The sequence below is a fragment of the Trachymyrmex cornetzi genome, unplaced genomic scaffold, assembly GCF_001594075.2.
Source record: "Trachymyrmex cornetzi isolate Tcor2-1 unplaced genomic scaffold, Tcor1.1 scaffold412, whole genome shotgun sequence".
Lineage (NCBI taxonomy): Eukaryota > Metazoa > Arthropoda > Insecta > Hymenoptera > Formicidae > Trachymyrmex > Trachymyrmex cornetzi.
The window spans coordinates 1034228-1053075 of record NW_017298876.1 but is presented as its reverse complement, the minus strand read 5'-3'; the positions used below and the strand labels follow the sequence as shown (position 1 = coordinate 1053075).

The 18848-nt window shown below is 33.6% G+C and overlaps 2 protein-coding genes across 4 annotated transcripts in view; one reads left to right on the top strand and one right to left on the bottom strand.

The window, feature by feature from the left end:
* The first annotated feature begins 3653 nt into the window (after positions 1–3653).
* Positions 3654–8415, top strand: LOC108764333 (cytochrome P450 307a1). Its single transcript, XM_018512509.1, has 3 exons — positions 3654–4494; positions 6461–7252; positions 7621–8415. Exons 1-3 carry the CDS (start codon positions 4095–4097, stop codon positions 7947–7949), a joined length of 1521 nt encoding a protein of 506 aa, XP_018368011.1. The 5' UTR covers positions 3654–4094; the 3' UTR covers positions 7950–8415.
* Positions 8416–12817: 4402 nt separating this feature from the next.
* Positions 12818–18848, bottom strand: part of LOC108764303 (facilitated trehalose transporter Tret1-2 homolog) — a 16835-nt gene continuing 10804 nt past the window's right edge. For all 3 annotated transcript variants that reach the window (XM_018512452.1, XM_018512451.1, XM_018512453.1), the window contains 4 exons: positions 18290–18346; positions 15539–15680; positions 14629–14948; positions 12818–14213 (listed from right to left, as the gene is read on the bottom strand). In XM_018512452.1, coding sequence (XP_018367954.1) covers positions 13254–14213; positions 14629–14948; positions 15539–15680; positions 18290–18346 — 1479 coding nt within the window. In that variant the 3' untranslated portion in view covers positions 12818–13253. The remainder of the gene's footprint in view (positions 14214–14628; positions 14949–15538; positions 15681–18289; positions 18347–18848) is intronic.

The following is an 18848-nucleotide window of genomic DNA, read 5'->3' as shown; positions in this document are numbered from 1 at the left end:
AAGCCGGTACCGCTAGCTTCCCAGAAATCGACTCTCGATAATACGACTCGATACGGATGAAGTAATCTCTCTACTGTCGCGGCCAGTGAGAGGGAAAAAAACCGCGGCACTGATCGGTGGGGGCATACCACTCGGTCCCCGGGGGGGCAGCGGGAGGATCCGGCGGAGGATAGGTGCACATACGTACCACCATAACTCTCATTCTTTATTCATATTAATTTGAACGAATTCTCATTACAGATATTTCATACCGGAAGACAGTTTTTGATTTTTTTTTTTTTAGTATTAATTATTTTGAGTATTAGAAGCACTGAACTTGAGCAATGCTTTTAAAAGTAAGTAATGTTGGTCAGTAGTGCTTTTAGGGCTCTTGTTCACTCATCACTGTTATCTCAGATTGTAACCTCAGAGACATGAGAAAATGCATAATAGAAATTCTTACAAATTATATTCGAATAGAAATATTTTTCAATAAAATAATATTTTCAATCGATAGAATACACTTATAAAATATATCGAAAACTATTCTCTTGTTTCGGGAAAAAATCAAATCACATATTTTCTTTTATATACAATATTATTATTAATTTGACAGTTTTCCAAAGTTATAATCGTAGCTCAGTTTTTGGTTAGGTATGATTTATTTAATGAAACAAAAAAAGAGTAAATTTTATAAGTCGGTTCTATTGATTGTAAGTGTTGTTTGAAATATATTTCCGTATTAATATATCTTGCAATTTTTATTTTTTTGCTTCTAACGTCATAATCTGAGATAGTAGTGGTGAGTGAATTTTAATATTCAAAATGAATAATTGCCAGTATTAAATTGGCCAGCATTAAATTAGATTTTTGTAAGGGTCAAGAGTATTTGCCTTATCTTGTGCTTCTTTATCCAAATTACTTCTCTTCCGCTGGATTTACTTTTAATTTACATTTTTTTTTCTGCTATCGTTAATATATATTCTTATTCAGAAGGTGACTTTTATAGAATTCATTCTGAGTTTATAAATCGTTTATGCATCAGAAAAACGGAACATATAAGTTCTCGATATCGATAGTGTGCAGGTTGTGCATATATGTTTCTTATTGTAAGAATAACATCGTGTTTCTATTTTTACATTCACAGAATGGAAGATGCAGACATGTTAATCTCAAACATCTTCAGGACAAGAATTTTAATTCTTGATTTTTCTTACTATATTGTAATTACACAAATGTATACATCGCACGTATACATGTGACTTATCTTTTTCATTATTCCAAGCAAAATTCGAAGACTGACGAAACGTGCTTGTTTTTTTTTTAAACAATGTTTACGGTAAACTAAATTAATATGGATGAAAGGAAAAGAAGACATCATTAGAATTGCATGTATTTCACTTCCTTCTCGTCGAACAAAATGCATTCGCATAGTTGTTTCACGGTGTCTTACGTAACGCCATACAGCATCTTTCTGAGACGGATTTAGCTTCTAGATCGACCGATTGATTTTTCGCGATACAAAAAGTCGTTCCAGACGTAAACAAAGTCTGCCGCGATGTAACGCGGAGGAAAAGTTTCGCAAAAATGATGATCGCTACACGTATAATAAAGCGTTAATGTTTCCTTACAATGTCAAAACGGAATATAATAAAGTATAAGTTTTTAAATGCGAGCTATTGCTCAGTTTATTTTTTAATTACGGCGTAATGTGTTTCCCATTGACAGTGATAGAAAATGACAGTGACAAATATTAGGAGTCTGAAATTTGTCAAGGGAGGGCAGGGGGAGGGGGCATTAGCGCGTCGTAAGTGAAATTTTTTAAGGCACATAAAAAAAAATAGGATATTATAAATTATTATTATTTAAATTATTATATTGAAAAAGTATTATTTAAATGTATAACTTATAAAACATTAAAAAAAAATTATATTAATACAAAAGAAGAGTAACATAAAGGAATCTACGTTTTTTATATCTATAGGAATCTTAAAAAATATTTTTTGAATATCAAAATTATGATTAAGTATTTAAAAGAAATATTAAAAATATTATATAACATTTTGCTACAAACATTTTTAAAAAAAGGAGACTCCAAGGGAAGAGCTATGGTCTTCATGGCCTCTCCCTGTGGATTCGCCAATGGAGATAAATAATTTATTCGATCATGATAAGGATAATTTATATGACTGGCTTATAATATTTTTTAATTTCCCGACATCTTTATTTAACATGATCGTTTTTAATTCGTGACTATTGATTGATTATTTTAAATATTAATTTATTCGTCCTTTTATAAACAAAAGTACGAACAAATTAATATTAAACACAATTAATGAATAGACAATCTTTTATCATCATATTGCCTTATGAATTGATGTAATTTTATGAATTACTGCTTTTTCTATAGTTTTCAACTTTCTGTGGATAATATAATATTAGACCGAATTAAGATCACTCGGTTTTGCAACGTTGTGAATGACATACTCTTTTTACGTATTTAACAACTTTAGTTCTTATGACTGGAACTCACGCGAGCATAATGAATCGAAACGTTCTGACATTTTATTTGTAATTTATTCTCGGACAATCTACTTGTATTTGTTCTAATAATAACACGATATTGTTAATTTATGCGCACTAACTACAGCGCTTGACACTCATTTGCTTTTTTGTTATATTATTTTATATATGACTGAGCTGTTATTTTGTTATAATGAAAATTCGCGGATTTCTCTTCCCTTTTATTCTGTTTCTTGGCGCACAGGGTAACCATAATCTACTTTCTTAATTGTTGCACGATTTTGTTCTCATATAACTCTTTAAAGAATTTGAAAACGTCATGCCGGTCGTGTCGAGCCGATCAGCCGGCTACCACGTGAAAAAGGTAACTTCGTTCTCCGTCCACGTACCCCGTGGTGTACCAAAAGCGAATTACCGTCGATCACCGACTTGGACATTCTCGGCCGCGAGAGTACATCGGGTGGTACCGCGGCGATCGAGTCGGTCCCAGCGTAGCTGCGAGTACGCGTAGTGTAAACGCTCGCACACTACTTTGCTGCCAGAAAACTCGATGGCACCTTAAAGAGAGAAGTCAAGGGCAAGAAGCGTCCCTTCGTTTGTACAGCCTGGGCCCAGGAGGCCACGGGCCCTACTGGGCGATTCTTCTCCCCACCTTTTCCTCTAGCACCCGTCCCTACCACTACGTAGGTTTGCTCTTTGCTCCACCGCCTCCGGGGCCCTTTTCCTCTCCCCCTTTCCCCGACATTCCCGCGATCATCCCTCCGCTGCCGCGTCTGCCTTCTTCCAGCCCTTCTCTCTCTGCTCTGAAGGCTGCGGATCCACCAACCCATACGCGAGTAAGTATGTCCCTTCAGGTTTTCTTAAAATTCGTCTCTGTTTAAGCAGAGGCAGAGGGGTACGCTCTTATAATCCGTACAAGAGTGTCCACCACCTCCTCCTCCTCCTCTTTCGCGTCTTCCTCCACTTCTATCGTCACCACCTCCTCCTCCTCCTCCTCCTTCCTTCCTTCTCCTGTTGCCCATCTCGTCTCAACATGAATCCATATGTATGGGGTTGAGGCGCACAGTGCTCGACGCAAATGTGCTGACTACATTACGCCCGGCTATATAAGATAGCCGGACAACCATCCTATCCCCACAGACCGAGTCAGATCGGCGGACCGTTCACAGACGGGCCACAAGGAGCTCGCGTCCCGATCGACTGATACTCATTCGCGGTGAAGATATCACGTCCGAGATCGTCTTGGAAGGGTCGACTATTGTTGACATTTCTGACGAAGTGAGCAAGAGAGATTGCTTAAGAGTTCGAAGGATCGTCTTATCAGGAGATATTGGCAAAAGCAGCCCGATTATCAAGACTAACTCGTGCTTCGATCTAAAGGAATCTATATCCTGCAGAAAGCATATAAACTAAAGTCCTAGAAGACAAGCACGGTCGAGATATCTTGATAGCAAAACATATTCATAAGAAAAATCGGGAAACGAATTTTTTCAAATAGTTAGAAAAAAAGAAAGAAATAATTGTAAAAAAAGAAAAAGGAAGAAGAGGCAGAAGATTTTCTTTAGTAAAGAAATTTGTGATCGTGCTGAAGGATGATTTTTATTGGCGCCACGACGTATTTCCTGCTCGCCATCGTTCTGGTGGCCTTGGTCTTGATCGTGATGGACCATATTAGATTGAAGAAGAACCCGAAGAAATTATATAACGGCGATGAGCCATCCGACTTACCAGATCCACCTGGACCGAAACCATGGCCAATTTTGGGCTCTCTTCATATTTTGGGACGTTACGATGTGCCTTACAAGGCTTTTGGCGACCTCGTCAAGGCCTACAACAGCCAGATAATCAAGCTCAAAATGGGATCCGTACCTTGCGTCGTCATCAATGGATTGGAGAACATCAAGGAGGTCTTGCTCGTCAAGGGCCACCACTTCGACTCTAGGCCAAACTTCGTTAGATATCATCTCCTCTTCTGTGGCAACAAGGAGAATTGTAAGTATCCTATTTTTTATTATTTCTACAAGTTTCAGCAATTAAGAATCAATTAGCACAAAATTATATCTAACTTTTGAATTTATAATATGCTAAATTAATATCAATAAAGCCAAAAAAAAAATTGTAGAGCAGATCTTATACATTTACATCTTATGCATTTGAAGCTGTTTTTTGGACAATTTATTATCCTATCAATCTTACTAATTAATAAATCGAATGAGGATGATCCGTGGTCAGTTAACACTCTTAAACCGTTTGACGAAACAGAGATCAATTACGCACGTGTAACAAATCACTCTCTCAGCGATTTGAGTCACGTTGCGAGCATGTTTTCCGATCACACTTTCGGCAGAGACATCAGAAATTCCGATTGATTATTATAAATCATCGATACAGCATCGGCCGAAAGTTCACAGCTCATTAGCACCTCGTTAGGGAGCTTCTGAAAAAATTGCATGCTAATGACCTTGTCGCGCGTCGCGCATATACTCACGCATAGTTTACGCACGACGTATGATTTACTTGTCGCGTACGCATATTCCATGCTCGTCCGCGCCGAAACTCATGCTAAGGTCAGCTTAAGAAGCGGTACCAAGTGCAGGCGGAAAAGGTCACGGTACCACTTTCACGCGTTCCTGGCTCACCCGGCAGCCGGAAAATAGGATCAAGGCTGATCCATCGGAATCGCCGCTGCCGCGCCATCTTACCCCTGCGCGATCCGAGACGATCGCATTAACTCTTTCCACTGCGTACGTTCGTACGCGTTGCAACGGCATATTTTAATTTCGCGCTCACGTCACATGCGCCAGCACAGCTCTTAATACGGTCACCTGTATAAAGTGCTTTATTTATTGCAGAATGAGTATTATTATTAGCTACTAATCCCTTGACTTTTTCGTTACGCGCAATAAATTAATGATATGTTTTTCTATATTAACCTTTCTCAACGTTTGCATATTCTAATTTAGCTTTCGTCAGACATCTAATATTACGTTCATTTAATCGTTTGTTATTAAGAAATCCGTAACATATTTTTAATTGTGTAAAAAACTAAAAAAATACTGGATATATATAGAACACTTAAAAATTTTTCTGTATTGTAATTTATTTATCTCTTAATTTGATCATCCGATCATGGAAAAATATATAAAATATTCAAGAAATATTTGTTATAGAACACTAAAAAACAATTTTTTTATACTGTAATTAATTTTATAATTCATTTATTCCTGATTTGATAACATTCGCTGGATTATATCAAGGAAAAACAAGTGCGGGAGAACCGCGCTGCTGCTCTTCAGGTTCTCGGACGCCCTGCACGGATGACGAGAAACCGGGTCACTTCCTACTGCCCGTCCCTTCTCCCGCTTCGATTCCATATTAAGCGCGCTGAGCGGAGAATCGATTTTCTGCCGTGTTCGCTGGGGAATTGATGCCGTATTGTCTAGCTGCGTTCGCGTAACATTTCCGCGTACGCGATGCGTGCGAAGGTGCGCGAAGTAGAAAGGGAGCGTGTGCGAATTTTTTTTCTGCAAAACGATGATATTTCGGAACGCGTTGTTACGCACACTGGGACGGTAATAAGGCCAAGTTCAACGCAGCCGCCAGTCGTGCTGATCATTCTTTTCTTGATTTAGTAATTTGAGCCATACATTCGTGGAATATATACGTTTACCACCACGGCAGCCCTGACGTCAGCTGCTTCCGTTGAGAGTTACTATAAATTGCAACGCGATGAAAGCAAAACTAATTGATATTACATTTGGAGAAGGACGTCTTGAAATTGTTTTAAATAAAATAAGGAGAAAAAGATAGTTATTCCGATTATTTTTTAAATATATTTTTCCACAACAAAATAAATCAAAATGCATAAATTTTTAATAAAAGTATCGACGTCAGTATCGACGTCAATTGGACATTTGAGATAGGATAACGATTAAATCGTTCTTCCTCTTTCTTACAGCTCTGGCATTCTGCAACTGGTCAGACCTCCAGAAAACGCGAAGAGAGATGCTACGAGGGCATACTTTCCCGCGCTCCTTTACCACGCGCTACAACCAGTTAAACGGCATAATCGGCAACGAGATGGAATGGCTGATTAACCACCTGACCGGCATCTCTGGTATCAGCATGCACGCCAAGCCGCTGATATTGCACACGTGCGCGAACATCTTCTTCAAGTACCTCTGCTCGCGAGGCTTCGAGTACGGTCACGATTCCTTTAGCCAGATGGTCAAGAATTTCGACAAGGTCTTCTATGAAGTAAACCAGGGATACGCCGCGGATTTTATGCCGTTTTTAATGCCACTCCATCAGCGTAACATGACGAGGATGGCAACTTGGACCCACAAAATCAGAGAGTTCGTGGAGAAATACGTAATTGAAGATCGCGCGACCAGCTGGAAGTCGGTCATACCTGAGGTAGACTACATAGATTGTTTGATAAATCACATCAAGACCGACGCTGAGCCCAAGATGACGTGGAACATGATAATGTTCGCGCTGGAAGATATCGTTGGAGGTCACTCGGCAGTCGGTAATTTTCTAATAAAGATTCTGGGATTCCTGGTTACACGACCGCACGTACAGAAAACAGCGCAGATGGAAATCGACGGGATCGAGACTACGAACAAGTTCATTGGATTAGAGAACAGAGGAAATATGCCGTATACGGAAGCTATCATTCTTGAAGCAATCAGGTTGATCGCCAGTCCGATTGTTCCGCACGTTGCCAACCAGGATAGCTCCATAGCCGGTGAGTAATTTTCTCTCCTTTTTTAATACATTGTCAAAATGGATAAATAGTCAAAATGGTCACGTAAACAGTTGGAGTATTCTACATTATTTTAATAGTCTGAGAAAATTATTTTTATATCTGTATCTAGCGAAATTTTTTAATACTTCAAAAAAACTGTTCTTTTCTTGTAGTGCTTGTCTTGGCATGAAAGTAATTGCTTTTATAATTTACAGAAATTTATGAAACTGTAAATCGAAGTTGAAAATCTTTATATAAATAGTTATTTAAGAATTTTATTGATTTTGAATAATATTAATATCAATATATTTATTAATATAACCAAAATTGTAACAGTTGATTTTATTTGAATTCTGATCTTATTCTAGGTTACAAAATAGAGAAGGACACGTTTATTTTCCTGAACAATTATGAATTAAATATGTCGGAGGAGTTATGGACCTCTCCTGAAGAATTCATGCCTCAGAGATTCATACAGAATGGCAAATTGCTGAAACCAGAACACTTTCTGCCTTTCGGGGGCGGCCGAAGATCTTGCATGGGTTACAAGCTGGTTCAATACATCGGCTTCTCGACGATAGCCACCCTGCTGAAGAACTTCAACATATTGCCAGTAGAGAAGGAGATCTACAAGGTTCCTATCGGCAACCTGGCACTTCCTACGAACACTTTCAAGGTCCGTTTCGAAAAACGGTAGGATAGAAAATGCAAAAGAATAAATCAATGAGAAAGAATGAATTTGGCTGATGAAATCGGAGCGTGACTTTGATTTCTCGTCCATAATCCAACCACGAGCTGGGCTCCTGAAAACTTTGTCAATTACGCGGAACATCAGCGATTAAAGAGATCAATTAAATTCGATCAGAAGGCAAATTTGAAAAAAAATTGTTCGATATTTAACTCAATTTACTTGATGGCTATCGAACTAAGACTAGTGTTTTGCACATAGGCAAAGTTCTTATTAACGTTATGCGTAGCGGAGGACCAGCAGCTAAAAAGAGGCTTTTGATTCCAACGAAGCTTTACTTACGTAGGGAAGGTTAGATACGAGAACGAGCGAAGAATATTGACATTACTAGATCGTTAAGATAGCTAATTGAATCGTTCCTCGACTCATGCTCTTGGCGCGAATATGCGCGGAGCCCAGTTTCGTTAGTTCAAATCTTTGTTATATATAATTTTACTTTCTATAAAATATATTTATTTCTCTCTCTCTCTCTCTCTCTCTCTCCCTTTCTTGTTTTGATTTAATTGACTAACATGAATATCTATAAAAAATATTTTACATCATAGATAATTGATTTGAGAAAGCATTTAGTGCTCTTTTAGTTATGACATAATAAAAAAAAAAAAAATATAAAATAAAAATAAAAAGTAAAATTAAAATTTTACAATTACATTGTAATTGTAAAATTTTAATTTCGATCTACTCTAAAAAACTTTTTATTTTTATTTTATATTTGAATTAGTAAAAATTACAAATTATCGTATACAAAACTCAATTTATAACATCTTTGGTCTATTAAAGGTAAAGATAATTGATTAAGTTTTCGATTATAAATGAAAATAGTTTTAAAAAAGCATTATATATTGCTTATCATTTAATAACTATTTAAAAAATAAATCTCTTGACTTGTTATATTAATAAAATATTGTCACATTAAAGTGCCAAAACCAAGATCAAACGATTTACAAGTATAACATGATTGAAATATAAAATGAAAATTTTTCTGAAATTTACTTTGAAGAAGATTAAAATTAATTAACAAATCCTTCAAATTTAGAGGTATTTAAATTATTTATAAACTTACCGTTAAGAATTTACGCATTAAGTACATATTTTTGTGCTATATGATACAGAATCCTTTTGCAACAAGATTTTGCAAAAGATTTTAATTTTGTACTTTTTACCTTTCGAAGGCCTAAGATTTTATTTTTACTTATATGTAGAGACAAGTGCGAAGTGCGCATTTTGCATATGTAAAATTTATATATTGCAGCATCGCTATTTTATTTCTTCTTCTTCTTTCTCTTTTCTTCTTGATATACATATTAAGTAAATGTTGTTGTTAAATCATCACACATGTACTTCTCTGTCTTGGTCATATCGTTACATTTTATGAGGTGAAGTAATCTCGAAGAGTAATTTTTGGAGCAGAAAATAGGAATAGAGTTTTTAATAGAATTAGAATATTACAATGATACATGAAAATTTTATAGTTGTTTTCAAAATGTTTGCATTTTTAATTAAAATTATATTTGATAAAATAATAATTATTCTCAACAAAGTAGTTCTCTTCCCGTACCACCTCGCAAGTAATAATTCATTTTTATTATATCGAGCATTTATTAGTGCATTATATTATTATTATTACACATTCAATTACTTTATATTAATATCGCTTATTATTATTATTGTCAGTAATCATATTAATCATTCTGTCCTTTTTCGCTTCGTTTCTCCACCGAACCCTACATATTTCACACAGTAAAAAACATTTTGTATTTGTGTTAGAAATGGTCCACTCAAATCTTTGTTAAAATTTTGTGTTGAATTTTTAACATATCCGAATTTTAATTTAACATAATATGATTGTGTTATTTGAATATTTTGTGTTAAATTAAAATTTAACATTTCTCTGTGTTGAAATAATATAATTTATAGGTAAATAAACATAACATAAAAATAATGTAGTTTTAAAACGTAAATTCTAAGAATAAGTGCATAAAATGTGTGTGTTGATTTAATATTATATTATAAATGTTAATTTTATTGAAGAAATGTCTTCTGTACAACTAGTTACATATTTTATATGTAAAAAGATACAGATATTTTGTGTTATTTTCTTTTTGTAACAGTACATATCTTAAATCTATATCTATATGTTAATCTATATACTGCATATGTTAAATATCACAGAGGCATCGTCTAAACTAAAAATGTAAAAATAACAGTTTAATTTCACTTAAATTTAACGTTATAAATGTGTCAATTTAACATAAAATTTGTCATGTCAAACATTGTCAATTTAACATAAAATTTGTCATGTCAAACATTGTCAATTTTAAATTGTGTCATAGTATTACGTTAATTTCTTATATAATATTTGTGTTACTTTCTAACATATTCATCTTATGTTAAATTAACACAAAAATTTGAGTGGACCGTTTGGGATATGTAAAATGAGTTAAATTTAACACAAACTTTTTTACTGTGCACACTTTCACATTTCATAAATTGTATATTATTTTGTGTTTGTTATTTAATTGTCGTAGTTGTTACACTATTTGTTAATTTATTATTTAAGATTTTAATAAGATTTTAATAAAATACATGAGACGCACATATGTATATACATGATATATATGTATTTTTATATCTTGGCATATATAATACATACTTAATATAACTTAAATAAATGACATAATTAATTCGAAAATAATTTATCAATCAGTCGCGCGATGAATTGATATACTGTAAAGCTCGTAAATTTTCATCAATATCATCGCATTTTTTTCGCGAAAAATATTGTTGTGTGTGTGGGTGTGTGTGTGTGTATGTGTGTGCGCGCGCGCGCGTGCGCTGTACAAAGAAAAATGACATTCATGTAAAAGACAATTGTTATAAATTTATAAAATGACAATCGCTATGAAAACTCTGATTATTTTATCGCAACTTGTCAGTTTTAAATAAACAGATATGATACGCAAATGCGAAACTCCTTCCTGTGTTTATCGAATCAACTGTTGATCGTTATCATCGTGTTAATCCGTCAACCTTATCAAATTTAACATGTTAATTATTTACGAGAAGACGATTTATGAAAAATAAATTAGGAATAAATTATTTGCGCATTTAGTATTTAAATAAATTTTGCGTGCCTTCATTCAATTTTATATTCATAATTTTTGTAATTGTTGAGTAGTAATTTTATATTAAAATGAATAAATTTTAATTAATTATGCGTATTATGCAATAAAATGCTATCGATTGTACGCAATATCTCCTTTAGATCTTTACCATCTACGATGATATTTAATGTACTTTCCTGTAACAGGAGAATCTCTAAAATTGAACGATATGTTTGGATAATTTTGAAGATATACAAACTATGTTCCAAATAGTAGAAAATTATTGGCGATATATTGATTAAACATTAGGGATATATAGAGCTAATATTTGAACGATATTGTGTCAATAATTGTACTATTATTAAGATATTGAATAATAAGTGTATGCAGGATGACTAATAATTAATGATTAAACTCTCGTATAGAGGCAGAATGGATTAAATTGAGTAAAAAAAGTCTTTGCAATTAATAAAACCATTAAATATGTAATACTGGCAATAAGAGTCGACGCTGGTTATCAGTTAGCGCAATTTTTCTTAATACTAACTATATAAACCTTAACTTTGAACGTTTCCACTCATGGTTTGAGTCTTCATCAACAATCTTTCACCCTAGCGCAACGATTGGAGTATTGCATGACAAAACGATATCTCCAACGTTTTTCATCTCAAAAATTGAACCGTTTACTGTTGTGAGGTAAGTCACATACTCACAAAGTTAGAAAGCTCAGTGGCAATGAGAACTCAAGCTCACACAGTCGACGCTTCTACACTGAACAGTGAATCTCTCTTATGTAACATTTTGTAACTCGTTAATATGTTATAAATTATCGTCAAATTTTAACAAATAACTGCGAGAACAGTATGTGTCTTGTCATTTCGACAGTCGGTTAAATAAGTCTTTGCAATTTTCGCAATGATTGACGAGATATTAATTTCCAAAAATCGCCGAATAAGCACGTATCCTTTCGTCCGACCGTTAACTATTGCGAAAATTGCAAAATGGTAAAAAAACATTTCTACTCAGTTTAATCATTTTGTCTCTATACAAGAATTTAGTCATTAATTATTATCAGACACTCTGTATACATTGAGTTTTAATACAGTGTAATACGTATTACCTTATCAAAATATTATCTTTGAGATTACATATCTCTCTTGCGAGACCCGCAACAAACCTACTCTCATTACAATGGCATTTGTGAACACATTTTACAGTATAGACCTACGTACTAATATATGGCACTGTTTTCGTAATGGCAAAATCGATGTGATTTTATCGAGATGACAACAGGGTTTCATCGTAATACGTTTTATTTCTCTTTGTTAGCTTTAAACAAATATCTTTACGTATTATACTTTCTTTAATTTCTTTGCGAAATATATGATAAGAAATCTTTACGTATAACGTATTTATAAAAGATGTGAAAAGATATTTTGTGTTATTTTCTCTTTGTAACAGTAAATATCTGTTAAATCTATACATATTGCATATATTAAATATCACAGAGGCATCGTCTAAACTAAAAATGTAAAAATAGCATCTAATTTCAATTAAATTTAACATTATAAATGCGTTAATTTAACATAAAATTTGTTTTTAAATTGTGTCAAAGTATTACTCTTCTTGTGTTAATTTTTTACATAATATTTATGTTATTTTCTAACATATTCATATTATGTTAAATTAACACAAAAATTTGAGTGGACCGTTTGGAAAATGTGTTAAATTTAAAAACTTTTTGACCGTGAAGTGCCGCTACATAATTCGCAAATCGCAAAACGTAGTTTACAAATGCTGATGCAGAATGACGATCATCGCACGTAAGATACACGCAGATGAAAACCATTCGCACGCAATGGAAAAACAAATAATGATTTTCATTCTGTGTTTGCATTTGTGAACTAACAAAATTTTTGTGATTTATTAATTATGTAGAGGTATCCTAACATTTGTATAGATGTATGTTTCGACGATCATGTATTTAATATTATCTACTCTCTTGACAGTTATTTGTCCGCATAAGCAAATAAGGTAAATGTCCCAGTGGCCGGACATGTCTCGGTTTCCGACTATTAAAGTTTAGAGTCGTCGTGCAATATTTTATTAAATAAATCTAATTAACAATTAGTTGAAGCATTAAGTATACTCAATTTCTTAGAAGATCGACAGAAGTCGGAACAACTACTTCTTTGACTACCTCTTCCATCGATTGCAATTCGAAGGCCTTTTTTTTCGTCGAGAACATGTCTTCGATCTCACGTAGAGTCTTTCCTTTTGTCTCAGGTAAGAATAATAAGACAAATATTGCGCCGATTAAAGATATGATCGCGAAGAAAAGGAACACGCCGTGCATGTTCATCAGCTTTTCCATATCTGGATATGTCTTAACGGTTATCGCACTGAAGAGATAACCCATGGCGACCGTCATGCCGGACAATATATCTTTAACTTTGGACGGAAACACTTCTCCTACCATAGCGAACGGTACCACCAGGAAACCCAAAGTACTTGTGAATATGTACATCACCATGCAAATCACCGGGACAACTCCATTATCGGCCATGACGGTTCCCTTTTCAGCTAGGAACAGATATAGTGACAAGCCTCCCATGAAGATCGTCATTCCAACGCCGGAAATCATCGATGGTATTCGTCGACCGAATTTTCGGGACACACCTGCCATTAAGAGACTGGCTATAAAACGAGCGATGCCTATCAATACTGCTCCGAGGAAAGGATCCACTTTAACACCTGATTTAGCCATGATTCCAACGGCGTTGTATATGACAACGAAGATCCCGGAGAATTGTTGGAAAAAGAAGAAGCTGAGCATTATGCCGAATGGTACTAGAGAGCTCTTTTTCATCAGATGCTTCAGTACGTTCTGATTCTTCTTCTGCGGACGCGGTTTTAGTTCAAACAAGACTTCCGCCGGTGCCAGCTGATCTTTTGGTATTCCGCGGAACTTTTTCATAATCTCCAGCGCTTCATCGGGCCGATTTCGATCCCTCAACCACAAAGGACTCTCAGGTATCACCAGTAAAATGAGGGCGATCGCGCACAATGGAAATAGAGCGCACATTATAGCCACCATTCGCCAATCATCCTTTGAGGAAGAACAATTATGCATTAATATATATCTATTGATTATTGCGACAAATATTACTACATGCCTTTGTCAAATTGAAAAAGACTGTCCTGGTTGGTAATATTTTTTGCAATGAGTTCTTTGCAGTGTTATAAGATGCTTATTAGCATCATTATTAAGTTGACGATTAATTATTTTGAGATATTATTATTTCAGCTTTGTTTTATGATATAGCGTTTCAAATCTGACAGTAATCAGCGTACAGTTTACCGAATTGAAATATGTATTTAAAATTTACATAGAAATATTATCAGATATCAAGATCCAGCTTCGACCGTATTTGGTGCTTCTTACTTATTTGTGTTATATTACAGTTTAGTTCTAATTTGATATTAATTGTGCATTATTATGCTTATTGTTTGTGAACATTTACCTGAAAAATATATCCGAAGATATAAACAATGAGAACACCAAGAGCGATAGAGATACTGGTCCATGTAACCATCGAGCCTCGCCATTTCGGTCCCGCTATTTCCGCCGCATACACCGTCGTCGGAACAGACGCCATGCCAGTGGCTATTCCGGAAATTGATCTCCCAACTAAGATTTGTACGTAACTGTTCGACATGTAAATGATCACCCAGCCCGCCATTGAGATCAATGATGTCGCGAACATGCTAATCTTTCTTCCTCGTCCCATCACGACGCTCGAGAGTAGGCAACCAATAGGTGTACCCAACGCCGATACAGTAGCTGTTGCGCAAATATAATAATCATCTTTTACTACAATAACTTAAATTTATTTAAGTAGCCTATATATGCAAAAAATCAGTTATAATTAAAAATATTTAAAAAATTGGAAGAAAATATTTGAATCATTGGATTCCTTAGCTCTTTGGTTATGAATTGAATTAAATATTTTAAAAATATCTGAAGCAGTTACAGTATAAAGTACAAAATAAAAGAAAAGTGTATCTAATTGCAAAAGAAGTTAAATTATCTCTACAGATATAAGGAGAAAAGTGCAAAAGAAATTAACCGAATTCTTACTGTTGCAAATACATATCCATCAGTCATTCAATAAAAATGGCGAATGTTTTGTTTCAAAATGAGCTAAAATTCTTCTTTTAGCTGCAAAATTTTTAATAAAAACGATAAATTTTCTTAATTTTTTATAATAAAGGTCTTATTGATAGCTTGAATAAGAAAAATTATACAAGTTTTTTGCCATTGCCAAAAAAACTTTCAGTAGAAATAATGACTTTTGCCAATGGACTACTTCTTTTTAATAATTCAAAATTGCAAAGAATTCGTTGAAGGAATGAATTTTTTATGACACTAACCCATCCAATTTGCTTGATTAGCATCGAGTTGTAAATCACCGTCAGTTTTATTTGCTCTCATCGCAGATTCTGCTACAGCGCTGTAACCGAAACCCATTGCTGGACCCAATACCACAACATTGGCGCATAAGGCCATCAATATCTGCAAAAGAAAAGCTTCGGATAAGACAGAAGTTAATGATACCGGGAAACTGTTGATGACGACGTAATGGTAACGAAAAAAAGTTTATGGAAAATATTTGTGTTCGCAGTAGGGATAACGGAAAGCTTTGAATCAGGTAGAAAAAAAGTCGGCGGTATCGGGAAACCGATGATGATGTAATGATAGAAAAAATGACACAAAAAAATCCTAAAAGAAAATATTTGTATTTGTAGTGAGAGGTAGAGCTTCTGCAAACTTCTTTATACAGCAGAAAACGTATTTAATATAGATTATTATTTATAGCTGCGAAACATGATGCGAAAAACAGTGTAAATAGATATGGCAAATATTGCACAGTTATTATCAAAGGCTAAGATTAACTAAACATCGAATCTTTTTATCTGAATAATTTTCTTATCGCGTCAAACTGCAGCTGTTACATATGCGAATAATATTAGAATCGGATGAATACTAACGTATGATCATTGAAATAAAAGAGGCGTAGCCAGCAATTACATACGTTTTAAAATCTTATGTGGATAAAATTATAGTGTTTTATACTCATAATCGGTTTAAAGGCTGAACGTAATATAACACGTAGCGTTTTTCATGCATATTTTCAAGATATCAAGATAAAACTTGGAAAATCGTACAATATACAGATAAAATATGTCTTATCATAACTAATCTTGAGATTTAGAGCTTTGTGGGACGTGTCAGAGATAAGTGATCGGTATAAAATTGTTCACATATAACTGTATACCGTATAAAATTATACTTAAAAAATATAGATATTATAGTATATAAGATATTATAGTATTATGAGTATGCATACTTATTTATAGAACATGTGTTATAATAAATGTCAACAATTTAATGCTATAAAATGTCAATCGGATATATTCCCGTATACTAATGATATCCAACTATGCGGACGGATACTAAAAAAGTGCCGGATAATACCGCATACCGGATACTTTTCGGATATCCGGTATATCGCTAGTGATTTTGATTTGAAAGCCAAAGAACGTTCAGATCAACCGAAAAAGTTCGAAGATGCCAAATTGCAAGCATTGTAGGATAAAAACTCAACTCAAACGTTTGAACAATTAGCTGAAGCATTAAATTTTGGTAAATCAACCATTTCTGATCGTTTACACGCAATGGGAAAGATTCAAAAACAAGGCAAATGGGTTCCATATAACGAATTGTCTGAATTGGCTAATCAAAAACGATTCAAAATCGTTTAATCATTATTTTCTCGTCACAAAAAGAAGCAGTTTTTTTGTATCAAATAATAACCGGCGATGACAAATGAATCTACTATAATAATCCTAAGCGTAAAAAATCGTAGCTGAAACTAAATCGAACAATTAATACTGAGCGTTATCAACAACAATTAATCGATTTATATCATGCTTTGGTGGAAAATATATTTTAAATAAAATATAATTTAATAGCTTCCTAAAATAAACGTGTTTTTTTGGCTAAAAATTTCTTAAAACTAATCGGAATACTAAATAATATCTTAAAAATATCGGTGACTTTAAACATTTCAACTTTCTGATAGAACAGAGAAAAGAACAGTTTTTGCGTCAAACAATTTTTCCCTTTTGCACAAAGTAACGATCGTTATTTTATATAAAATCGAGAAATATGCCACATGAGTATGTAACAAAAAAAATGCAAATATAATATATATGACAGTGCAATTTAGAACCAAAAAAAGCAATGTCTTTTTCGGACGAAACTGAGATATTTGTGTCGTAATTTTTATCTTTATATCTATAACTAATATGTGATTGTTACTGCAAGGTTAACACGATAATATCTGCAAACTTTTTTGTGATTAACGGCTTATGAGTTACATAAACGTTTCCTAACAATTTACATAATTTATTATAGATAGAATTGAATCGACTAGGAAATTTGTTTGTACTACATATCTCGTTTCTATTTCGTCATTCAATTTACATTTTATCTTCACTACATCTCTCAATTCCACGATTATTCGACAGAAAATCAAACAGTGCGTAAATTCTCGGGTCATAAATATCTTAAAAATTACAGAGAAAAAATATCTATTGTAAAATCATGCGTATATTTCAATTACCGAAATATATTAAATACGTATTCAGTATGACCTTATCCGCGCAAAAATAAATTAATTTAGCAATAAATTATAAACTAAATTAATTATAGTTAATATCATATTTAGTAGCTATTTGCTTTTGATATAGATTGGTGAAGCAATAATTGATAATATCTGAAAATTAGTCTTGTTCTTTTGAGAAGTAATTGATGTCAGCGATTGATAATATCAGAAAAATAGACTCGTTATTTTTAGAAGTAATTTATATTTTTCCGATTTGATAAGTAATATGTAATATTATCTCTCTCTCTCTCTCTCTCTCTCTCTCTCTCTCTCTCTCTCTCTCCCCCCTCTCTCTCTCTCTCTCTCTCTCTCCTCTCTTTCATTCATAAAGATGATATAATATATACATTAAATTCAATTAAATTTCGTTTTTTTTACGGAAAACAATTAATCGAAAGGAGAATTATATATAATCACTATTTTTACAAGTGTGTAAAAAGATTTTATATCATACCTGATAGATTATACCTGTTCGTTCCCATTTTTTTTCTTGGGTAACGCTGGGTTCCACCTGTAAAAAAGAAGATTAATAGAACTTTTAGTCATAAGCACATTTCCGTAACGCATATAATTTTTGAGGCTATAAGTTTTAAGTTAAAATACATCAGAACTAGTTTTTATCATGTTTTTTTTCTGCAATAGTAACACATAGTCTACACTAGTAATAAAGCGTTGTAAGAAATATATTTTTTTTAATGACTGGATGTAGTTATAGTTATTTGAAAATAAAATATTAGTAAATACGGATATATAAATATACACATTTTTTATGAACACCTAAATATAAGTTAATTAATTGATCGCGTGATTTAGATTCCCAATAAGACCGTTAATATTTCATCTCTGTTTTCTAGGGCTAATAGTTACGACTAAACTTTTATATAGTTAGAAATAAAGTAACGATAAAAGTAATTAGTAAAATCATTACCGTTACCCCAAAAATGTAATTACGTTACTATGAACGTTACTCAGAAGAAAATGTAACGTAGTTACCTATTCGTTACCAATAGTAA